Source organism: Equus asinus, chromosome 1 (assembly GCF_041296235.1).
Source record: "Equus asinus isolate D_3611 breed Donkey chromosome 1, EquAss-T2T_v2, whole genome shotgun sequence".
Lineage (NCBI taxonomy): Eukaryota > Metazoa > Chordata > Mammalia > Perissodactyla > Equidae > Equus > Equus asinus.
In genome coordinates this window covers 150,182,510-150,209,167 of record NC_091790.1, presented here as the reverse complement: position 1 = coordinate 150,209,167, position 26,658 = coordinate 150,182,510, and the positions used below count along the sequence as shown (strand labels likewise).

The 26,658-nt window shown below is 36.0% G+C and overlaps 1 protein-coding gene across 20 annotated transcripts in view; it reads right to left on the bottom strand.

The window, feature by feature from the left end:
- HDAC9 (histone deacetylase 9) overlaps window positions 1–26,658 on the bottom strand; it is an 866,113-nt gene that overhangs the window by 628,683 nt on the left and 210,772 nt on the right. Inside the window, exons 2-3 of one of the 20 annotated variants that reach the window (XM_070509687.1) lie at window positions 6,411–6,647; window positions 5,678–5,802 (exon numbers count right to left, since the gene is read on the bottom strand). The exons of 16 other annotated variants lie outside the window; for them this stretch is intronic. In XM_070509687.1, the coding sequence (XP_070365788.1) occupies window positions 5,678–5,789 (112 nt within the window). In that variant the 5' untranslated portion in view covers window positions 5,790–5,802; window positions 6,411–6,647. Of the gene's footprint in view, window positions 1–5,677; window positions 5,803–6,410; window positions 6,648–26,658 lie in introns of those variants that run through there. 3 more of the 20 variants (XM_070509668.1, XM_070509697.1, XM_070509835.1) reach the window with 3 other exon arrangements.

Here is a 26,658-nt window from a genome sequence, read left to right as displayed (position 1 = left end):
TTTTCATATTATTTAAATCTCTTTAAAAAATAATCTAATGTTTAAGCAAAACTCACAACAATGTAGCATAGGATTTATACCTAATGTAAAAATAAAACCTATGACAATAGCACAGTGGTCAGAAAGGGGAAAATGCAAGTATACTTTTGATAAAGTTCTCATCCTGTACATGAAGTGAAGCAGTACAATAGTACTTGAAGATAGACAATGATAAATTAAAGATGCACACTATAAACCATAAAGTATTAGCTAAAATAATACAACAAAGAGTTGTAGATGACAAGCTAACAAAATGAGATAAAATGAAATCATTTTTAAAAATCAATTAATCAAAAAGAAGGTACAAAAGGAAAAAAGGAAATGAAGAGATAGGAAAAGTAAGAAATAAATAGCAAGGTGATAGATTTAAACTAACCATATCAATAATCACACTAAATGTAAATAGTCAAATACTCCAATTAAAGGCAGAGATTGCCAGGTTGAATACCAAAAGCAAGATTCAACTATATGCTGCCTTCAAGATACTCATTACAAATATAATGACACAAATAGATCAAAAGTGAAAGGACTGGAAAAGATATATCATCTTAACACTAATCAAAAGAAATCTTGAGACAAAAGTAGATTTCAGAGCAAAGAATATGACTAAAGGTAAAGACTTTCATTTCATAATATACAAGAAACTCATACAACTGATTAGCAAAAAACCCAATTTAAAAGTTGGCAAAGAATCTGAGTAGCAGTTTTTCCAAGGAAGACATCCAAATGGCCAACAGGGACATGAAAAGATGTTCAACATTACTAATCATTAGGGAAATGCAAATCAAAACCACAGTGAGATATCACCTCATACCTTTTAGAATGGTAATGATCAAAAAGATAAGAGAGAAATGCTGATGAGGATGTGGAGAAAAAGGACCTCTTGTACACTGTTGGTGGGAATGTAAACTGGTAGAGTCACTATGGAAAACAGTATAGAGCTTCCTCAAGAAGTTAAAAATAGAACTACCATATGATCCAACAATCTCACTTCTGGGTATATATCCAATGGAAACAAAATCATTATCTCAAAGAGATATCTGTACTCCCATGTTCACTGCAGCATTCCTTTCATGATGGCCAAGGTACAGAAACAAAGTGTCTATCAACGTGTGAATGGATCAAAAAATTATATATACATATATACACATATATACATACATACTGCATGGTATCACTTATATGTGGAAACTGAAAAGAAAAAGTTGAACTCATAGAAACAGAGAGTAGAAAAGTGATACCACGGGCTGCTGGGGTGGGAAAAATAGGCAGAGGTTGATAAAAGGGTACAAACTTTCTGTTGTAAGATATCATTATAAGATGAATAAAGTCTGAGAATCTAATGTATGACATGGTGACTACAGTTGAACTATAGTTAATAACACTATATTGTATAATTGAAACTTGCTAAGAGAGTAAAACAAATATTCTCACCAAAAATAGAAGGTAAATACATGAGGCGATGGATGTGTTAATTACTTGATGTGAGGAGTCCTTTCACAATGTACATGTATATACATTGTGTTGTACACTTTAAAAGAAAGTATTCTAAACAAAATGAAAATGAAAACACAACATATGAAAATCTGTGTGATGTAGCTAAAGCAGTATTAAGGGAAATTTTATAGCAATAAATACATACATTAGAAAAGAAGGAAGGCCTCAAATCAATTACCTCAGCTTCCATGTTAAGAAACAAGAAAAACAGAAGCAAATTAAACTGAAAGCAAGTTGAAGAAAGGCAATAATGAATGTCAGAGTGGAAATCAATGAAATAGAAAACAGAAAGATAATAGAGAAAATCAATGAAACCAAAAGCTGATTATTTAAGAAGGTTATAATATTGGTAAACTTCTAGTCAGACTGATCATTAAAAAAAATGAAAAGACAATAATTACGAACATCAGGATTGGAATTTGTGACATCACTACAGATTCTACAGATATTGAAAGGGTAATAAAAGAATATGACCAACAACTTTACACCTATACATTTGAAAATATAGACAAAATGGACAATTCCTGGAAAAATACAAACTACCAAATTCAAGAAGAACTAGGTAGTGTGAATAATACTATATCTATTAAAGAATTTGTGCTTGTAATTAAAAATTTCCCCTCAAAGAAAGCTCCAGTCCCAGGTGGAGTTCACTGTTGAATTCTAAAAAATACTTAACAACAAACTAATGCCAACTCTACGCACAGTCTTCCAGAAAATTGAAGACAACCGACTCCTTCCCAATGCATTATATGAGACCAGAATTATGCTGATACCAAAACCTGATAAACACATTACAAGAAAAAAAAATTACAGACCAATATTCCTCAAACACAATCCATCAATATATAAAAAGTATTACACACCTTGACCAAGTGGGATTTATCCCAGTAATGCAAGATTAATTTATCATCTGAAAATCAATTAATGAAAGACACCACATTAATAGAATAAATGACAAAAACCACAATCATCTTGAGAGAAGCAGAAAAATAAATACATTCTTGATGAGCTACATGGAAACAGGTGCAAATTCTGAATGTATCTATTACTAACACTAATAGCACTAATACTAAGTGCTATTCATTCAGTAATATTATCAAATATTTATTAAGTACCTACGATGTACATGAGCCTAATTCTTGGCTTAGAACACAATAGGGAAAAATAGACAAAACCCTTGCCCAAGTGGAGCTTATATCTTTGTAATTGTTGTCATTATCATTGCAACATCATCGTCATTCCTTTTACTCTGTTTAGATCTTTCTTTGAACAGGAATGGCTCTCTACCACCTGCTTTGACTTGTCAACATAGTAAGTTGCTAGTGCATATCCAGTTGATTCCATATAGCTTACCTGGCTCATAGCAGACCTGTGCACATTCTATTTCTAATTTCTTAAATCTGAACTACCTTAAATACAATAATTTTCTATTTTCCTTTCTGGTTAGCCAAATAAAATAAAGCACTTAACTCTATTGTAGTTCTAGATAACAAGCAATAATGAAAAATAATAATCTCATACTTCCACAATGTTTACACTTTTCAAAGCATTTTCATCTTGATTATATCATGATCATTTGGAAAACTCTGGGAGTTCAATAGAGAGGGTAGTAATATCTTTATTTTATAGATGAGAAAACTGAGGTCCAGAGAGGTTAAGTGATTTGTCCATCACTTATAACTATATAATTTCTACACAAACATAGATGGTATTTTTTCATCTCCTTCAAGTTTCAGAAAGAAATGGTTTCATAAATATGTACCATATTTCTTGAATGTAATTGCATATGCCCAATTATTCCCTAAACAGGCTCCTTCAAATACATAGAATAATGAAACATTTCCAATATGGCTACTAAGCTTTCTGCCCAATGATAATGAAATCCATTATAGAACATACACACTTCTCAAGTCCTACTCTGTTACAAGATGATCAGACCAGTTAAAAAGTGAGCAGTATCCCTGTGAAGAAAACTCTAGATCAGGGAACTAAGAATTCATATTAGTATAACATTAGAATCCAAAATAGAAATAATATTCATTACACCTCTACAAAGTTAATCTGTAAAAATAAATTCCCCTGACTGAGGGAGTTTTTTCAAGTTTTATATAGGAGTGTTTAAAAAAAATAAGCTGCTTTTAAGCTCCATATCAACTTAGCTAGAAAAATAATCATCTTAATCAATTTATTTAACAAAGACTAACTCAAAGTGCTAAAAAGTATTTTGGATATGCTTCTACCCAATTTCAGTAGAACAGCCTCTGCACAGCTGACAGGAAGAAATGAAGAAAGGTTTCCTCTGCTATAAATAAAATACAGAAGTATGAGAAGCAGTGGGGGTGGCATTGGAACATGGTTGATTTGCTGTTCCTCTTTTAAAAGTCACTAAATTGAATGTGAAAATAATTCAACATAGTAAGTTGTTCATGGACTTATCCAAGTGATTGCAAATCCCTGGAAAACAATCTTACTCTGTCACTACTTCCAAAATAAATTACATACATTACAAAATAATGTCATTGGGAAAAAAACTCAAAAAACCATTAGGAGATTATGTTTCTAGGCACATGCAGAGCTCATTTTACTTTAATTATACAGTTCTTTAATTTGGTAATTATAAAATATTCCCTGACAAAATTAGTTTTAGTTACAAACTTAGGCATGTAAATTTCATACAGCCACCACTTTTTCTGACACACTGTCAGAATGTCACAGTTTTTAAGTAATGACAGTACATGGTATGGCACCACTACTTTTTAAAGAAATACATCCACCAAGAACTTAATGTTCAGTTGGCTTCCTCAAAAGAAAATAGATGAGGAACAAATAGTGGCAATAGTTTGCCGGCTTGTGAAACATAATAACACGATAAAATTTCAGATTTCACTCAGCATCAGCCCAACCATTTACATCTATGTTCACCTCAACCTGGAGAGTGACTTTTTAGAATTATTTAACATGAGATTAAACTAGCAATAACAATTGAATCTCTCCCAATGGCTAGAATTGCAATCAAATTTCTACCAGTATTATTCCTTAAAATATAAAAGAAAACGATTTTACATATATTCGTAGTGAAAAGTGCCTATGTTAAAATGAAGATATCATTATGTCCATTACAGAGGACAATAACAAGCCTCTGTTCACAGAATTCACTGCACAGTGCCGTGTTTTCTGATCTGTACTTATATACACGGGCTGCATTTGAGTCAATGTTTGGATGTGAAAACACGAGAAGTAAAAAGAGAGGTTAAAATATAACAAATGAATAGTCAGAGTTAGGCAACATTTCACAGGGAAGTTAAAATGCAGCTAGACCAAAACGTTTATAATAATAATAGTAACAGTTATTGAATCCTGACACAACACGCACTATTACTATTCCCACTTTTCAGATGGAGAAACTGAAGCACGAGAGATTTAAATATTTGTCCAAGGTCCTGTAGCCAGCAAACACTTGAGTAAAAGTTAGAACACAGGCATTCTGACGAGGCAAGGTGAGTTCCTGTTTTTCCTAAGAAAAAACTCAAAGTTGTTGTCTTGAACTACATATTTTTATAATTACATAATTTATATCATTTGTATGACATCATGAACAGTAAAATAACTGAAAAAATTGCAAAGCACAAAATGCCTGTGTGGCTGAAAAACTTTTTGAATTATACTGACTCATGACTTACTGACACTTGCCCCTTACATATGGACTAGCCTCCCAAACATAAGACTCCCTTCCCTACCTGCTGCAACCCCTTCCCCACTCATCACTTCTGCTGACAGATAGGGAACGTGATGATTTGGAATTATCCTATACACAGTATGGCTCGCAGTCCAGCCCTTCCCTTTTTACTTCCTTCTATAAGAGTAACATTCTAAGCATTCTTAGAAAGACATACAGTAGCTTAGCAGTTATCCCCAGCTCTTATCTGAGAATAAGTCTACTTTCCTGACTAATCTCTTTTACAGTGTTCTTCCTACGTTTTTGAAATTAAAAATGTCTCATTCTCACCCTTTTCCTCTCCCAGTTTCCAGTAGAATATAGGAGGCTAAGGCAATGAAAAACAAACCTATAGCCTTCGGCATTGGACTAGAGTTAGCAGCAGATCCATCTACATCAAGACTATCATAGGCTTGGTCTAACCTTGGGACATGTCCATGGGCAATCCAGGAGGAATCAGGAGATGGAATCTCTCAGTCTCAGTCCTCCCAGCTGAAGAAGCCACAGGACTGGAATCTAGGATTACTGGTGGCATAGACTGTGTAGGGCTAAGAAATGGAAAGAGTCAAAATGAACCGAGTCAAAGAAAGAAAGAATGAGAGAAGACTGATTGAGGCTACGGCAGAGAAAAAGGATCTACGGTAGAACAAAAATAGTATCCTCTTCTTGTTTAAATTGATGTAATGTATTTCTTATCTCTCTGAGACTATTGTTAAATTGTTTTAAATTTTCTTCTGTTCCCTGCACTGAATGTATTTCTTTTGAGGTTTTTTGGTTTTTTCCCCATTTGAGAGGTTTTATTTCTTTCTTTAAAGTTCAAAGTTCTTCTGAAAGATCAGGGGTTCTGGCCAGCAGGTGGGAAGTAGGTTGACAATTCTCACATTCTGTATATAGACTTTTACTTAATACACTATTTATCAATCCCATCTTTCACCCCCAGCTTCCCATATCCCTGGTGTCCCAAAGTCTCAAAATTCTATGGATTAATTTCTTTAAATAATCAACTTCCCAAACTCTGCTGGGCAAGAAGAAGGGCAGACTCCTAACCGGGTGGGGTGGTAGGGCAAGGAAGGGAGAAGTATGATCTTGTGACCTAACTGCTATTTAAATAGACTTTCAACCAACCATTATATTCAGCCCTTAGCATCATCCCCACCTGTAATTCCTGGATCCTTTAGAGTGTGGGGGAACAAAGTCCCCTGCTTCTCAACACTCTCCCTGCAGACACTGAGGTTGAGTTTCCTCCACGGTTCTAAGTCAGTCACCACTCCTATACCTCTTCCCATCTTCCAAATATTTGTTGGCATCCCTTCTCCATGATGATCTCCTCTCCTATTCTCTCTCTCCTCAGGGTTTATACTTTTAAATCTTTATTGTTAGCTCAAGGTAGTTTCTGGAAATAACAGAGATAAATATGTTTTCATTAATACATTGGAAAAACTATGTGATATTTTAAAAAAGTGACTATCACCAATAATCTTTAATATGTTATCAAATATAAGAATACTTCGATTTCAGAAAGAATGCCTCTGGTAGCTCACTCTATGATATTGTCTGATTAAGAAACATTTTCTTACATAATGACGGTTATTTTATTTCTAATTTATTAATATTTTCTCTCAGCAATAGGTGTTGACTTTTTTCATGCTTTTTATCCATCTCTAGTGTGATATTTTTTCTTTTGATGTGTTTCTATAATTATTTATTAATGAATTCCTGACACCAAGCCATCTCTGGTTGAGGTGAATTATTCTTTTAAGATATTGCTAAATTTAATTTGCTATATTTTATTTAGACTTTTTGCCTATATATTCATAAAAGAGATTGCTCTATAGATATATTTTTGGTGATATTTTCCATTAGGTTTTGGATTCAGGATTATGTGACTTTCAAATTTTTAATTGGAATACTTTCTATCAATTTCTATTCACACAAACAGGAATTTATGTCTTAAAATTTTTTAAAGCTTACTGGTAAAAAAATTTTTGAATAATAATTCTTAAATAAGTTTTCTTTCAATTTCTCCCATTTTAGATATTGCAGTTTTCTACTCCAAAATTAGAAGTAGTCAGCCAGTGAATTTTTTGCTGCTATTAAGTTTCACAGAGAATCGGCTTATAATTTCTATTTTTATTAAAATTTGTTTTTCATTTAACTTCTTTACTCATTTTTTAAATAACTGTGCTTTACATTTTTTCTTAGTTATATTTCCAGAGATTTCTAAATTATTATTATTGTGTGTGTGTGTGTGTGTGAGGAAGACTGGCCCTGAGCTAACATCTGTTGCCAATCTTCCTCTTTTTGCTTGAGGAAGATTGTCACTGAGCTAACATCCATCCCAATCTTCCTCTATTTTATGTGGGATGCTGCCACAGGGTGGCTTCACAAGCAGTGCTAGGTCAACACCCGGGATCTGAACCTGCGAACCCCAGGCCACAGAAGCAGAGGGTGCAGACTTAACCACTACACCACCAAGCTGGCCCCTTAAATTATTATTTTTAAGAACCAGCTCTTGAATATATGAACTCCATCCTTCACTGTCTTTAAATTGTTTGGCTTTTTTTTAAATCTCATCCAATTCCCCTTAATATTATGTTATGGTTAAATATTAGCTTTTAAAAATTCCTAAAGTATTCTGTTTTATTTTATTTTATTTTTATAGTTTAAAAGTGAAATTATTTAAAACTATATAGTTGCCTGGGTGTACAGCTTAGCTGCATTTCAGGAGGGTTTTTCCCCTTGACTCATAATTGCAGTTTTAATTGCCTCTGACCCAATAGTTTTTAACGGCTTAATTCTTCTAAGTAAGTATTTATTTTACATTAAAGCTTTTTGTTAATAATTTCTGGTTTTATTACTTATTTATTTATCACTTATTATGTATTATGGTGATCAGAGACTATGGTATATATAAGTAACTTTTGGCACATAACTTAATATCCAATAATATAAGCAACTAAATTTGGCATCATAAACAGACTTCTCATTCTACAGTAAATACTTTGAGAGAGGAGTTTTGTGTAAGTTCATCACCTCACAACAGGATGATTTGCCAAACGGTCCTCCACTTCTGAAATAAAGCCAGGTCTCTATTTTCTCAGTGTTAGATGGTACATTTTGATTTCTCTGCTTCTAACAAAACTGTTAGCTCACAGTCTGTTATACCTGAAAAGGGATAACTTCCTCTAGCTTCAACACAAAAACACAGGCCAAACTGAGAAATGGTGTTTTTCAACCACTTAACCACCAACTTGAATTTTTGAAAGTATTTTACAGACGCATTAATTGAAATCTACAAAGGCTCAAATGACTTGCCCACTGTGCCACGACTAGTACAGAGTACCCAGGGCCAGAACACTTTTTTTTTTTTAATTCAGGTGTCATAGTCCCCTTCCAATGAGCTCTCTGTTTTTATTGGCCCAATTATGGAATGTATTCACTAATTTTAAGTATTTTTCATACACTTGATTAGAAAAATTATATGCCAGAAGAGAAGCAACTGTCAAGTTTAAGTGACTAGAGAGGAGATTTTTAAAAGAATCATGTACACACACACACTTAAGCACAGCTACAAATTGCAGACTTCTGAAAAAACGAAAAATCATCTTTGAAGCAGGATGAGGAAGCCTTTCAGGGGAACTTTGGTCACACAGGCCACATTGTAATATTTACTAGTCAACCTTGTTTCCACCAGAACATTTTGGTTATTAGTTTGAAAGTGTTTAAGTGAGGAAATAATCAGGAAAATTATTTAGTATCCAAATAAAGTTTCCACTTCTAGAAGCAATTTTAATTAGAACTCCAAAGAACAGACATGGCCCTGTTTTTTTAAAAAATTTAAACTTTTGAATACCTGGCAAATATGGTCATGGAAGCTGTATTGAGCCCAATGGAAGTCTAGTATATGTGTTCCAGTCCTGGCTCTGTGACCTTCCTATCTAACTCTAGATGTTTCTCTAGAACTCCCTTTTCTGAGATGCTTTGCACAGATTATCACCACCATGCCGTTGAATGGAATTTTTGTGAACATAATTGCAACTGATACTGTTTTTCATGTCAGGTAATATTTATTAAGAACCTATCAAGCCCCAGATAACAGTGCTAGGTAATGGAATACAGCACGAAAAGAGTAGTTACGGTCCCTGTCTCCAAAAAACTTGTAGTCTACTATTTCTTCACCTCAGATAGGATGATTCATTTATTATATTTAAAATAATAATTATTCTAATATGTTTTTCTTGTGCACACAACAGCCATTTTGTACTTCTTTGGGAGCTAGTTAAAAGTGATAAAAACAAAGAGACATTAAACATTTATGTTACATGCTGTAACTGTTAGTATAAGTTCAAAGTTACATTTTACCACGCACCTAACAAAAGGTGGTGCTATATTCCTCAGCTCCACTTTTGTCTGTGATTATTAGAGCTATTTTAAGTTTTAATTAAAAATATGTATTTCCTAAAAATAAGTTAAATGAACACATTGCCTTTTCTTTTTTAAAAAATAAACTTTCCATTAAGCCGATAATATCAGAGATTAATAACAAAAGTAAAAGATAATTAAGCAGGGGCATTTAAAACAAATGGAATTCAAAATGTACTGCATGCTTGATTGGTTGACTAAAATTAAACAACTAATCTGAATATGACTGATGGGAACGATGCTGAAGGAACAATTAAAACAAAGCAACTCTGATAACCTCGATCAGGTTAGATCTCTTTTTATTTTCCATTTGCCTTTTGTTATTTATACCCGAAATATAAAACCTTATGATCAGTTTCTCATCTCTGTTTATGCTTGCTGTACTAGGGAAATCAATTAATTCATCAACTCAAACAGTACTCGCTTATTTGTTATGTTTGTTTCTCCCTCTTTGATCTTAAATTTCTCTATGATTCTCCTCAGGGTTATTTGTTATATCTTAGTAAAACCAGGATGTCACAGTGCTAAACTTACTGTTCTGCCATTTGTTTCAGATTATTCTTCCTACATGCTCTGATTTGCATAACTTTATTGTTTTGTGGATTCTAAGCTTGTGAATTTATTACTAAGGCACCTGTCAGTGTTACTGTATTTAAGGAACTGTCAGCAGTTTCTATTTTGGGGTTCTAAGTTGGCTACAGAAATTCGCTTTGGGCTGAATTTTGGCATGTGTTATAGGGTAACAACCCAAAAGTGAATTATTTTTAGAAAAGGGGAGAGTGGAGGGGAAATAGTTTTTTGGTTGGTTTTTTTTTTTTTTGAGGTATAGAAATATAAAATAGAAAACAGAAGTTGTTGGTTTCAGAAGCATTCTGAAAGATTAATTCCCTTGAGTTTTTCTGAAGTTAATATCTTTTTTCAACCCATTAGTCTATATTGCAGACTCACGCCTTGAGGGATTATGGTGAAATAATAAAATTACCTATTCTATTACAGGCAAGATAGCTCATATTATGCATTCATTTTAATAATGGGACAGCAGTTTTAGGAAAAAATAAAATCATCATTTAGTGAGGATTAGACTAGAACCAACAACAGTTTCTGGTTCCTGGAAAATGACTAAGCATCTGAAGTATGACCTTCAAGTGTCTCAAAAGTAGGTTCTATCTACCCCCCACCCCAACACACACGCACTTATCATCACAAAGAGCTTCGCTAAATTGAAGAATTAGTGATACTCCTAGTTTCATTTAGTTTTGAAGCTCTGTCTCTGGAAAGCGCCTTCACAATCTAAATCTTTATTTGGCAAGCAAAAAGAGATTCATAAGCATATCTAGAACTTCCTCAAAATAACATAATCAGAATATTTTTCCAAAGCATCAAGGCATGCAGGTGGGTATCGTGCTGTTCTCACACACACACACATTCCTTAGAGTGAAGCACTAAACTATCCCCAAAGCATCCTAGAAGTGAAACATGTACTACTCTTAAAGCAAAAATAACCAAAACCTTGTAGCTAGCTAAATGGTTTATTTCTTGAGTACCTTTTTGGGGCCAGGCACTAAGCTAGAAAGTTGGGTTAATCAGCTTATATAAAATACTGCAGCAGGGAGAAAACTGTAATATGAAATTGAGAAAAGAAAGGAAAGTCTTCAAAAAAAGTAATCTGCATCCAAGCACTGTGTACGGGAAGCATAACCTGGCCCACAGTCTTGAGCAATCTGGTCCTTCTGGCAAGAGCGTCACTGTTGTGGAATTGGAGGCATCAGAATATCAGAGACCAGTTTCAAACATTGAATCATGCAATTCATTCCATTCCCTCTTTTAACAACTTACTCACCAAGCAGTCTCCTAGTTATAATTTGATTTTCCCTGTGGAGTAACTTCCAGTGAGACAGTGCTGAGTAGGCTCACATGTGCATTCTAAATCATTTGGAGCAAAGACTTCTTATTGTAAACCAATATATTTGCATTTTGGTTTATACACTAATATCTTGTGAGTTTGGTTAATGCAAGCCTGTCTCTGAACGAGAGTTCTACTCCCAATGTGCTAATTTGTGTCTAGATCTCCACTGCGAAGGTCCACACCCTAGAACCTGTGAGTCCAGCTCTGACACATAATAGGCACTTAATATATGAATGAGCAAAGGCAGTGATGCACTGTGAAAGCCCCTGGTAGCACACGTAAATTGCTACGTAGTTTTCTCTCCAATTTCAACAGGAACTAAAGTTCAAAGAGGAAAGAAGTCATGGTTTAAGTTTTTACAACTTCATTTTATTTTAATAAACTGCAAAAAAATGTGCTAAAGCAAAGAGGTTCCTAAACCATACCTCATTTCCACTCAGATGTTTTCCAGTCAGAATTACTGCTTAAATAAATATTCTTTAAACCATGTTAGATTTTTTTCCTATTTGTATGGCAGCCTATTGCTGAAAGGCACCTTAGAATACTTCTGACACAAACCCCTCTTTTACAAAGGAGCAAACTGACGTTATTATTTCATCTAATCCTGTAACAATAAAAAAAAAAGGAAATAAGTACCAAAAGTAGTTTAAAATTACCAAGAAGTTGTTCCTCACTAATTAAAATAAGGAAGTTTGGTTAGTTTGATGTTAGTTAGGAAATAAATTATTTCAGAGTAACTCATCTGTATTTCTTGCTGTGTATCCAACTTTACTTGGTATGAGCTTTTCAACTCTACCTTCAGTTTTCTGGTTATTAAGAGTTTTAAGTAGCTTTTACATATTTATGCAATGATAATAAAAACAGCAAGTTCCTCAGAAACATGCGATTTTCTTTCAGTTTTTGTCTTTTTTCGTTTTTTGAGGAAGATTAGCCTTGAGCTAACTGCTGCCAATCCTCTTCTTTTTGCTGAGGAAGACTGGCCCTGAGCTAGCATCCATGCCCATCTTCCTCTAATTTATATGTGGGACGCCTACCACAGCATGGCTTGCCAAGCAGTGCTATGTCCACACCCAGGATCCAAACCGGTGAACCCCAGGCTGCCAAAGGGGAACGTGCGCACTTAGCCACTGCACCACCGAGCCGGCCCCATCAGTTTTTGTCTTTTAAGCAAAAAAATTTGCACTTCAAAAGTGTGGTGTTGCCCACTCCATGTTTTGTTTTGCTATTGATTGAATCAGTGTAACATTTCATGCTTTGGCTTCTAGTATTAGGTTGAACTGTATACACCTCCCATATCTGTAGGTCACAAGGGTCAAATATCAGCAATTTCATGTGGTCAAACTAATATTTACTGAAAAATGTAGTTTTTACTGCAAATTAGCTATATGATAGCATTATATCTTCTAGTCAATTATTTCTGGGTTCTGATATGTAAACCAAAAATGATAACATTTTAGTTATCAAACTAAATTTAATTTATAGCAAATAACTGTTTATCCTAGGAAATACTTTTATTTCCCTAAAAACAACTATTTGTATTCATATAAGACCTCCATGTACTAATCAAAAATGAAAAAGAGATTTTCCTTACTAAATGAAATAAGTCTAGTAAATAAGTCAAACGTAGAATGAGCTCAAATAAAAATCAGTAAAAGAATTCCATTTATAGATATCTTGTTGCATATGTCCATGGATATTAATCGGTCATCAGCACATGGGAATTGTGGGGGGAAAAATCCCTCAACTCTTAGTTATTTTTACATGCCCCTTGAGGTATCCAAAATCATAAGAAAATGGTGAAATGATGGAAAATAGGGCATTGAGGAGAAAGACTTATGTTTACCTGAATAACTTGCATGATTTAATCATTCAATTGCCTACTTAACATGGATTCCAGCTATGAAGACCTCAGATTCCCACAAAATTTCCACGCTCTACAAAAGGGAATATAACTAGAAAGAAATGGCTTGCAAAGACGGACTCGCATCAAAAGAACACAGCCTCATGTTACACAACTCTTTAACTAGCCCTTCTAACAGAGTTAAAAAATCTAAACAATTTAAAGTGTTGAAAAATCCAAAATATATATTCATTTTGGTGACGGATTGGCCACATGCATTGTGAACATGCTCCTCTACCTAATTGTTCCAGGTACCGAAAACATGCCAGCATGTTTTATTGTTTGGGACAAAACCAAAAATAAATAAGGGGTGAAGAGGAATTGAGAACTGGTAATTCCTAAAGAGAAAGTGAAGCATCCACTGCATTTACATAAAATAGCCAAGAAAATAATTTAAATACTTCTTAATATCTGTTATCCAACTTAAACCTCCTTCAAGCTTCCCTTGTCCAAAATAATTTGTAAAAAATCCTAAGAATGTTGTCATTTCTAAGACAAATATATCCTTTCGGATAATTTTATTCAAAAACACATTATTTGAAGAATGTAAGCAGGAAATTTCAGTTTGAAGTAAGTTCTGAAAAGTAAAAACTAAAACTACTGCCAGAAAAAAATGGAATTTGAAATAAGACAATAACAGGTCTTTATATTTACTAATAACAAAAACAAAATTCTATAAAATTAACCATGAACAATTTCGCTTCTGCTATGTCAGAATTACATTGGTCCAATTTGTCACCTAAAAACTGCCCTCTCTATTTACAACAGCTGTGTATGGAGAACAAAACCCTGCTGATTTGACTTTTGTCAAACACCATTAATTATAGCCAGTGACAAAAAGTTCAACAGTTATTTCAAATAATTATTTTTGCCTATATTAGACGAGACCATGTGGTTTTACCACAAATTGAAATAAAATATATCAAACTTGAAAATTTTATGTGCTTATTTAAAAAACAAAATACTTGTGCTATAAATTCAAATAAAACACAATGATATCTTTAATATTACTGAAACAGCCTTCAAATTCAAAGCTACCTGCTTCTGTATAAACTCAACAGCTTCCATTTCACTGGAGGAAGGGACTGAATCACTGCTTGCTGTGGAAATTATCTTATCTGTCTTAACTCTTAGGCTGTATCTCCCTTGGAAGGTTTTTTTTGGTGGCGGAAGAGTAGAAGAAGAGTGGGTGTAGTTTCTCTTAAACCTCACACATATGTATCTCCATCCCAGGTGTACTAAATGATGCCACTCCTCTTCTACATTTTACTTATCATTTTAATTCACTTTGCTGCTAATACTTTCAAAAATAATAAGTACATTGTAGTGATTATACAGAGTTTCATCAGCTTCTTTCACTAAATTGCTTTACTTCTGGCTGTTCTGGTAACTTGCAATGGTAAACTTGACAAGATGAAATCAGTACCATTAAAAGGAGAATAATTAATAAATCAATGTTGTCTTCATAATGACAACAGAGTTGTAGGCCATATTTTTGTTTAATTCATTGCTTTTTAACTTAAAAAGTAGGGTTTTATTTTCACATGCACTAAGCATCAAAAATTAAGGTAATTGTAGTATTTCCATTCACATGCTTTGTCTTAACCTTGATCTTTGTCTGGGTAGTCTATTTCACCTCATAGACGTAACATTATTGGGTCATTTTTAACACCTGTTGGTACTTGTCCCTTTTGTTTCAGGCAATGATTCCACTTCTACATCAGTTGTCCCTTACATACATAAACAAATGTAGCTCGCCACTTACATATACGTCAAGCTCTGTGGTTTATAGCATTTGAGAGATGGTAGAAAAGAAAAAAGGCTCATTGTAACTTTAAGAACTTTCAGACTTTATCAGTCAGAAAAGGAAATTTATACTATTTTCAACTTGAGCTTGAAACAATCTGTGGTATTTTAGCATTTGGCATGGATGTCTCATGTCACTTATCACATTATACCCTGCATTATAATTATTTCTGTAAATACTGAAGTTGTTTTTAGGGACCTCTAAGCTCCATAAGGGCAAGAGCTATTTCTTATTCATCTTTTTAAGCTTTAAAAAAATGCTCCTCAAATTTAATGTGCACACAGATCACCTGGGGAATCTGGTCAGCGTGCAGATTTCGCTCAGTAATTCTGGGACAGGGGCTGAAGCATTGCAGTTCTGACTAACTGCGAGAATATGTTGATGCTGCCGGCCTGACAACCACACTGTGAGTTGCAAGGGCATACAAAACCCAACGCAAACCACGAACCACTTAAAGGTATTTCTTTCAATTTTCTGTGAAAGAAATAGGTATTTCTTTGGTTAGGTTTGGTAGAAAGCTAACATTATTGAGTACCTACAATGTGCCAAATACAGTTGATAATTCTCACATCCCTACAAGGTAGGTACTATTGTTAGCTCCATTTTACAGATAGGGAAACTGAGACACTAAGGTGAAATAAGTTATCTAAGTAATTGAACCCAGGTTTGCCTGAATCAAAGGCCTCTACTCTTAATCACATCAACATCTTAGCATCTCTTAGCCACAATCAATGAGGTTGTCCTGGATGCCCTGTCTCCCCTTTTCTCTCAGGGAAAATTTTCCATCCTTCAAGGCCCAGAAGGATGGCACTTCTTTGACTTCCTTCCACTTTATGTAATTTTCTGGCTGCTCTTGAGCTTCCTCAGAAATCTGTTCATCCTGCTGGTGTAGAACTTGCCAAAGTGTATTAGTTATCTGGGTGGAATCCTCTGGTCTTCTTTGCCAGGTGTCAAAAGCTTGAGAGCTGGAACTCGTCTTACTCATGTTGATACCCCAAGACTTACGGCATGGGAGCTTTTAAAAGATACAATGCCCAGGCGCCACACCCAGGGATTCAAATCTGTCTGATCTGGGTTAAAGCCTAGGCATCAGCATGTTTGTAAAAGAACCTAGGGGATTCTAATGTGCTGCCAGGTGACAATCCTTGATGTTGAGCTTCACAGGACATAGTGAGGGCTTGGACATTCACTCTAAGGGAGGTGGGTGTCCTTTGAGGGTTTTGACAAGATCCCTCTGGCTGATGTGTTAAGAATCGTCTACAAGGAAACAAGGGTGAAAGCCAAGAGCTGGGCTATCAAGTAAGATGCCACCATAATAACCTAGCTAAGATAGAACAGCCATCTGGACCCAAGGGAGTAGCATTGGAGGTGATGAGAAACAATCATGAGTCTAGATATATTTCCCATGGTACAGCCGACAGGAATTGAAGACAAATTGGATGTAGGGTCTGGCAGACAGAAAGGGAGCAAGGATGATGCCAAAGTTTTTGAGCAACTGGAAGACTAGGCTTGCTACTTACTAAGATGAGGAAGATGTCAGAAGGGATAAATAACATGTAAATACTTGACACTATTCATTCCAGAAGAGGGCCAGCCGCCCCTCTTAATTAAAATGGAGCCCACCCTTCGTAATGAAATTCTTTTCTTTGTCATACACTCTCTTCCTGATGTCCTTCCCTAAACCAGGACTCTTCCCCCTGCCAACTTCCCAGTTCTTCTCAGAGTCCTTCTTTCCCTTACAGATCCTTTCCCAAGTTTTACCCTATGCTTATCGGAAAATTTTTCTCCAGAAAGTACACTATTCTTGCTTCTTCCTCCATCCTGAGACTAGCTGCTATTGTTCTCTCAGTGACCCCACTCTTTCCCTCAACCCTGTTCTGAAATCCCTGCTTACAATAATCCATATCTGCCTGTTTTCTCCTCCTGCACACCTAACTAGAAAAACGTCTTGGTCACCCCACTGAATCAGCAATCAGCACGCTCCATACCAGCACACCATCAAGGAAAAAACAAACAAACAAAAAAAACACTCTGCCTCTGCTTGCAGAATTAAATGTTTTCAACATGAAAATATAATCTCTTGGTAAGCAGGAGAAGAGAGAGTATCAAAAGTGACATGCTCCCATTAAGAAAACACTGAAAATTATTTTCCCTGACAACCAAAGATGCATCTCAGCATACTCCTGGAGGGAAATTGGACTCTGTGGTGTCTACCGTTGTAATCCTCAAAAATTATCTACTCTGTGATAGCTTATGATAATGAAAATTACACTCACCACGCCTTCTTCAATATCTAAAAACACTTTGTCCTATGCCCACAGTCTGTGATTATGAGAAAGAAACAAGCTGAGTAATCCAAACTGTGATGCTCACATTCAAATCCTGAAGTAATGGACTAGAAAAAATAATTTTCTGATGATGCCACAACTTTACAGATGAACACCGTTTAATGCTGCTAAAGCTACAGAGAAGAAGGGATGATTTTAATGTTGGCTTTATCTATAGATGAGATTTTTCTGCATGGCATTGTCAGAAGACATTTCAAATAAAAGACAAAGCACCTTGGGAGGCTTAGTGATGTGGGAGCTCTACATTTCTTCCACTAGAAATCTCAAAAGAATTCTCACCCAAAAGAAGAGTCATATGAATTTAACTAATTTGAGATGTTAAGTATCTCTTTGATATTAAGGCTAACACATAACGGAAAGTAGAAATACAATTCTTACACTTTTTATATAAATTCTAAATGAAATATGCAAAGCTACAAAAAAGCTACAGCTCCCTATTGTAAAAGAAATGAACACCAACATTTATATGATTCTATTGTACATCAAGCTGCATCTCACCTGGAGCTCATTACACAATTTGATTGGAACTTGGCTTAGTTTAGGGAAGAAAAGAAAGGTTAATAAAGCAATTATTCACGTGCTACCTAAAATCAGACAAGAATTTGAATCTTCAAAAAGGCACAGTAGATAAAGTTACTCTCAAAAAGGCTAATATTCCTAGAACTCACCAATACATACCATTTCAACAGTGTTCTTTGAACCATATTAAGTAACCACTTTCTCATTTAATTTTATCTCTGCAATTCCACAGTCACACACACACACACACACACACTCTCTTTTTTAAAAGCTTACAAAATGATCGTGTCGTTAAAATGAAATTACTTTTTAACAACATTAATGCATAACACCCATTTAAAATGGCCTGTTATTGAGTTTATCATCAATTTTGAGCTCTTCTGCACATGCCCTCTTTTATCTCATATGGTGCAAGGAATATGATAAGTGTTGAAAACACATCTAAGACAGGTAAGGAGATGAATGAGGTAGATAAACTGATGATGTATGGACAGGAAGAGAAGAACATGAGGGTTCTGAAGGCCTGGTTTTAAGTAGGGAGGAGATAGAATAATATGAAAGCGAAGATAGAGGAAAAAAATAGTTGTGGATACTAAGAGCAATTTCCATCTGCTCTACTATTTAGACTCAAGTCAGATTTGACTATGACAGTAGGAAAATATCCAAGAAATCTGTAGAACTTGCTAGATAGACAGATGGATCAATCTATGCCTATATATAGATCTATCTATATTCCATCTATTTATCTATAGATCTATATATCTATATATAGGTATAGATCTATCTATCTATATCTATCTGTCTATATATATCCTTGTGTCTTGAGGTGTGAATAGAGAAATCTATTAGTTTGAACCACATGAAATTGCCTGACCTACAACAATGGCCACTGCAAATGGTTCAAACTGAGACAAATATTTTCACAGTCAATGCTAATTATCTCCTGAATTATCTTTCCTCTCTTTTCCTCCCATCCATGACTTAGGTAAATATGCTGGAAAATGGGCAACTGGAAAGTTCCCCTAAAGAGGCCGTGGGACTGCATGAGGTCACTCTGCTGGCCATGGGAGGAGCAGGGACCAGAAATCAGGGCTTACTCCCTAGCCCGGTGCTCCTTCCACAACACCACTGTGACAGTGGAAGGTTCAAAAAGAGAAACAGAGTGGAAGGAAGGGCCAATGTCAGACTTACCTGCACACTCAGAATTTCACTGACAAAATTACATCTATAAAAATAGAGCTCCCTTCCACTTCACGTACCAGAGAACAAGGAAGGAATAAAAAATGAGTCAGCAGAAAGAATGACAGTTCCCTCGAGTTCCATGAGTTAGAGGCGTTTTTTAGGGTCAATCCTAAGTTTGCCAAATTCAAGAGTTCTCTGCTGGTGATTAGTCAACATGATTGACAATAAGGGATACTTTAAAGAGCTACTCATCCTGCCATGACACATTTTTCAGGGTTGGACAGGAGAGCCAGTGCAAAGGATTTTATACCCTCAGTCATTAATACTGTCCTGAAAAATAAGAGCTCATCCCATTCACAGTACAACTCCTCCTTTAGCTAGAAGTTAAAGACTGATTTCCAAGTTCCATGGAAGTGTCACTAGTGGATTTAACGAGAGATCAACCATGGAGCACATGGAGAAGAGAAGATAAAGAACATAGTTAAGAATCTGATCAACCCAAATAACTCACATAAGCAGATTATGGGGGGGTGGGGGAATGCTCAAAGCTGATTTGAAAGATCTTCACAGATCTCTTAATAGCCTCAAACTTGTTAATGGAATTTAACAGGCTGTTACTGTAAGCATCCTTGATGATCACTGGGCACCACAGTGTGGTTGAACGTCCTCAAGATTTTCTATCACAGATTTGCTGGTAAGCTTGTTAAAAGCCAGGCTGCCTCTGGTGAGTGGCAGGTGCTGAAATAACTTGGACTGTACAGTGGGAGAAAATGTTTTGTTCCCACCATCAGGAGTTGTTAAGGTTATAAAATTTGAAACTGAAAATTGGTCAACAACAACAACAACAAGAATCTGCTGCACTAACTAAAATGGATTCTATATGTGAAAAAGAAAATTAACTTTTCTCACTCAGTTTGTGGTCCAAGAAAACCAAATCAAAATATTGGGTGAATGTTGTGATTGTCTGCTGTTAAAGGCAAAGCTGTTATTTTAAATAATTGCAAAGAAACTTTTCAAAAGCCTTCAATAACAGTTTCAATAATATTTAAACCTAGCTCTAGATGGCAAATACATCTTTGCCTTCCTGTGAAAGTGGGATGGCTAAAAACTTTTCTCAGGAAGACAACAGAGGTGACTCTTAAATTTAATCTTCTCATATTTTCACCAGGGCTAAATTACAAGCAGTATGTTGGTGAGTTGTAAAAGTCAAATAAAGAAATTAAATTTAGCACAGTGTTTACAATGGTGCTTTCTCATTCCAATAATAATGAGGAACTCATAAAAGTCAGGCTTCTAAGAATAGCAGATTTGTTAGACTTATTTTTAAATTTATGGGCATCAACAAATAGCATAGTTTCCAATATTTTATTTCATCTGATTTTTTTAATCTGGCTGGCAATTTGCTTAAAATATTCACACTTCCATTTTATTGGTTGCTAGATGAACTTTTATTTGTAAATACACTGTGCCTACTTTTAAACTGCTTGTTTGGCTTTCAAGTTTGTGTTTAAATGCATAAACATCAAAAAGGAGATAGCTAAAAGCTACTTTAAGATCTGAGAAACAATTTTGAAAGTTTTGCTGACTCCCAAACTAATCTTCACCAGCAACAGAAACTACTCTCATTAGTAATCAATAATAAAGAGAATGTACAAAAAATAAATGCCATAAAATGTTCTTGTTTCAACTATCATGTGTGTTTAAGGTTATCAGCTTAGAACTGTAAAGCACCCAACAACCATGACAAATACCGCTAACCAACAAACATTGAACGTTTGTCTATGCCAGCACTTCTCACACTTTAATGGGCAGAGGAATCTCCCCTCTTCGTGGATTCTTACTGAGGAGGTCTGGGAGGGGCCCAAGATTCTGCATTTCTAACATCTCCGTGGTGTGATGCTGATTGCTGTTGATCTGAGGTCTAGACTTCGAGTAACAAAAGTCTATTGTGTACTAAACACTATACTAGGCAAATATTTTTACATTTAACCTTCTTAACTACTCTATGATATAGGTAGTATTATCCTCACCTATCAAACAAGGAAAGTGAGGAAAAGCGATATTTCATACAACTAGTAAGTGACAGGACCAAAATATGAACCCAGGTCTCTTTGAAGCCAAAGCCCCTTGTCTACAATATTTCACTGCATTCATCTCTCAAGAAAAGAATTTCTCATTGTCGGAAGTTAATGCCCTGTACTAACAACATGCTAATCCAAGACGAATTTATTTAAATCAATGGTAGAATAGTTTAAAAATCCAGATGCTTAGGCCCCACTCCAGTGTATTTCTTTTTCAATAAATGTGGTGGGAATTGAGATTTGTAAATCGTTTCACCATCTCTACAGGTGACTCTGGGAATCACTAAAGTTATTCATTTGTTATGCTGTCTGAAGACAAAGCCCACTGCAATAAATGCCATCTGCATTCCATTTGTTACTGAAAATGGAAAGTATGAAGTGTGGATGCTGAGCAAGTATGTGGGCTTGAGGGAAAACACCTCGTCTTAAAAAAGGTTAGATGTTGATTTAGCATTTTCTATTGGATGACAATACACAAAATGTAACCTTTCAATTAATCCCTAGGCCTGAGCTATAGTCCTTTTGTAATTCTCCCTTATTTCAGGAAAGGCTCTGATCCAAAAGATGCTGGCATATCCAGCAGCTGTATGTAGGAAACCATTCCATTCTGAAACTTCCCTAGGAGGCCAGGATATTGGGATGAAACTGGTTCTGAAAGGGTTCTTTTCCCCTCTACTTTCATGCTGTTTTAATAGCAAGCACACGTCATCAGAAAATATATAACTAGCCAGAGCTCCTCCTGATGACTATTATTATATTTTCTGGAGTTTAAGTAGGGCAGGCCTCTCTTCCTATTTCTGTGTTTACAGGCAAATTTTTCAGGAGAACCAACCATTTTACAGGACTTTTATACTGGGCCATTTGTGCAATATGGAACAATAAAATGTATGAAGAAATCTCGGCAACACAAAAGTCGTTTCAAGAGAAAAAAATGAAACATGGAGTGGGGCCTTACACCATCAATATTCCCCTAAGTAGAAAGTTCTATCAGCCTTGACAACAATCCCATAGGTTGCCAGAGGCTTTTCACCTGTTTCACCATTACTTTTAGGCTGCAGTTGATTCAGTAGTTATCAGAGAAAACATGTCAGCACCAAGGTAGTGTGTCATCAGCGACAAGCTGGAACCAGTTACTCAACCTATGTTTGGGAAAGATGCATGTAAGTCAGATTCTACCATTTCTGTCAACATTAGAAGTGACTAGATACACACAGTTTTTCTTCTCCTCTCTTCAAAAGTTGCTGCTAGATTCAAGTTTATCAGACAGAATTCCAGCATACTTAATTTCAACAAGTCCTTATTCAAAGGATATAAAGAGCAATGATCTCAAGAGAAGATAATAAAGTTACTTTTTGGACTAATAAGAAATCCATGGCCTATTATTGCTTTAATCAAGAAAATCTGGCTGTTAGAAGTGAAAACATGATATCAAGATACCCAATCACATCTTTCATTCACTATTACACACATAGAAATATTTTATTATGGGTAATTTATATGTATGTGTGTGTGTGAGGAAGATTGGCCCTGAGCTAACATCTGTTGCCAATCCTCCTCTTTTTTGCTTGAGGAAGATCGTTGCTGAGCTAACAACTGTGCCAATCTTCCTTATGTGGGATGCCGCCACAGCATGGCTTGACAAGCGGTGCTAGGTCCACACCTGGGACCTGAACCTGTCAACCCTAGGCCGCCAAAGCGAGCATGTGAACTTAACCACTATGCCACCGGGCTGGGCCTGATTATGGGTAATTTTTAACAGAGTCTTATTCCAAAGAGGATTCCACATCGATTTTGGGGGTACAATGCAGCACAAAACCAGTATGCAATGCATTACTTCCCAATGAGAAGATTCTAAATGCCACACTTCCCAATACTTATATATGGTATGTGCATATTTTAGCAGATAACCCCAAATGGAGTGCAAAGTTATCAGTAAAAATATTCTGTTAATATGATATTTAAGAGCACTCATTAACAGAAACATCTTTGCTATGCATACTTTGCAGCACCCTGCTATTCAAAGCGTGGTCTCTGGACCACCACCAGCAGCAGCAGCAGCAGCAGCAGCATCACTGGAGAACCTGTTAGAAATGCAAAATCTCAGGCTTCATCCCAGACCTGCTGAATCAGTGTCTGCATTTTAACAAGATCCCCAGGTGACTCATAGGCACTTTAAAGTTTTAGAAACACTTGTGCAGCAGTTACTGAGCTAGGCACTTTATATTTTCTTTTTAATTTAATCCTCACAACAACCGTATTAGAAAGATACTATTCTTTTCATCATTACCATTTTGTGAATGAAAAAACAAGACTCGGTAGTAACTTTCCAAAGGTCACATAAACAGGAAGGGACAAATGCAAACCCAGGGCCGACAGATACAAAAACCCAACTTGCTTCTCTGCTGTGCTGTCTTGAAGGCAGAACGTCTTCGTGCAGAGCCTGTGGATAGATGTTGGATACTTTGCAGGATTTAGTCCACCTTTCTCATGAGGAGGTTCAGTTTTCAACCAACTTTCAAAGGAGTCTCTGTCCCAAAAAATTTTAACAATCACTTCTTGAAATTCTTGTTGTAAACAGGTACAGGTGCAAACAATTGAAAAGCAATGCACAAAAACGTATTTTCTTAACATTAATACTTTAATCCTTGAAAATTGAAGATTACCACTACAAATGAAAAAGCCATATTCCAAGCAGCAATTTACATTTATACACATTGAAAAATCTGTGATCACGTAATTTTTCTTTCCTGCTGATTTTAGGATGCTTAAGAAATTAAAAGGAGAAACGAAAATGAAGGACACTTCATGCTGAAATTTCAAGTATAGGTGAAATTCAGCTCATCTCTCTGGATTTTAAAAACACAGTGGTCAAGAGCGTAGCTTTTGGAATTCATGCATTATCTGGGTTTGAATTTTAGCTCTACCTTGTGTCATACACATAATCTTGAAAAAGTCATGTGGTTTTTTTAAATCTTAGTTTCCTAATGCAAAATGAAGATAAGGATAGCATTGGTCCCTAAGCTCGTTTTATTACCTAAGATAATGTAGGCAGTCACCAGCTCTGGTGGTCTAGTGGTTAAGATTCGGAGCTCTCACCATCGAAGCCTCGACTGGTTTCTCAGTGAGGGAACCACACCTCCGGTCTGTCGGTTGTCATACTGCAGTGACTGTATGTTGCTGTGATACTAAAAGCTATATTACCGGTATTTCACCCATCGTGGACAGGTTTCAGCAGAGTTTCCAAACTCAGACAGACTAGAAAGAAAGACCTGACCACCCACTTCAAAAAAATTGGCCATGAAAACACTACGAATAGCAGTGGAACATTGATACAGCGCCCGAAGGTGAGAGGATGGCACAAAAAAGACCAGGCAGGGTTCTGCTCTGCTGTACACAATGCCACTAAGAGTCAGAATTGATTCAATGGCACTAATAACAAAATATAGGCAGAGGGCCTAGCGAAGTGCCTGGCAATGTAGTAAGTACTCAATAAATGCCGTCAATCATTACTGAAAGTGCTGTATCTTATCAGTGATTATTATATTATTAAGAGACTTACTGGAGTTTTTCCAGGGTCCAAAAAGCTGCTCATCAGATTATCTAATCTTTGTAAATAAAAGGATGGGCATATAAGGAATGAGTGTTGGCCTAAACGCAAAGTTTAAGGGGGAACTTAAACCCCTTTCATTTACATTTTTAGGGTGAATCAAAATTTTAGTGATTCTCAAAGTGTAGTTTCCAGACCAGCAGCTTCATCTTCACTGGGGACTTGTTAGAAAAGCAAATTCTCAGGTCCCTCCTCAAAAGTAAACCAAAACTCTGGGGGCGGGACCAGCAACGTGTGTTATTGCACAAGTCCTCCAGCTGATTCTAATGCATGCGAAGTTTGAGAACTGCTGGTATAAATGAAAAGGAGCATTAGGCAAGGACCGTCTGAAAACAAATATACCTCCACCTGTCCTCTAAAGGGCCCTCTTCAGTGTGTGGCCACCGGAGGCTGTGATTAAATCTCTTGTGATCTGCGACACCTGTCATCATAGGCTCTTCCCAGGAATAAAGTCAGATGAGACTGAGGAGGCAGAGGAAATGCATATTTGCATAAATATGCAGTTCTCAACTTCCTAAAGTCAGGGCGTTATCCTCCTAGAAACTGCCCCCACCTCACCAAAGGGGATTAATGTAATCACTAAATTATGGAGTGCTGTGAACATTTGCATCAAAATAACATATTTTCTACAGAAATAAATTTCAAGCGCCTGATCCTAGCTTACAGCCTGTATTTTACTAGGGCAAATTGGACATCTATTTAGGTTTAAAGCAGAGAGCTGTTAACTAATAAGAAGCAAAATAAGAGAGAGTGTAAAGCATAGAGGTTAAGAGTGTTGATTGTGAAGTCCTGCTGCCTGTTTTCCTAACCCAGCTCCCTCAGTTACAAGCGCTGTGACCTTGAACAATGAATGAACCATCCTTTGCCCCAGTCCTTTGTCTACTCGAAGAGGATAATAACAATAGTACTCATCTCACAAAATGTCAAGGATGAAAGGAATTCACACATGTACAATACACAGCACAGTGCCTGACAGCTAGTAAGTGTTCAATAAATGCTCATTTTTCAAAAAGGTTGATGAAACAAGGGGTGGGCCTGGTGGCATAGTGGTTGACTTTGTACACTCTGCTTCAGCAGCCTGGGGTTCACAGGTTAGGATCCCAGGTGTGGACCTACATACTACTCATCAAGCCATGCTGTGGCAGCATCCCACATAAAAAAATAGAGGAAGATTGGAAAAGATGTTAGCTCAGTGACAATCTTCCTCAAGCAAAAAGAGGAAGATTAGCAACAGATGTTAGCTCAGGGTCAATCTTCCTCACCAAAAAAAAGGTGCACGAAATGGAACAAAAAACATGGCTTGTTCTGTCTTTGTTAGTCTTGTAAAAAGGAATCCATTTCCTTTAACATGGGGGTTTAGAACAATGCTGTATGTTTGGATACTCTGCACGGCACCTACAATAAGATCACAACCTTTATGTGGTTATGATTACTTAATTATTTCATGTAATTTGCCAGGTTTTTTCAACCAGATTGCTGAGAACCATTGAGGACAAATGCCTTTCTTTGTTTCCTTGCATCCCCCACTGTGTCTTCCCCACAGTAGCTGCTAAGCACATATTCATCTGTGATGATATAACATGAAGAATAAAAATCTGAACTATAAATTACAAATTTCAGAATTCACTTATT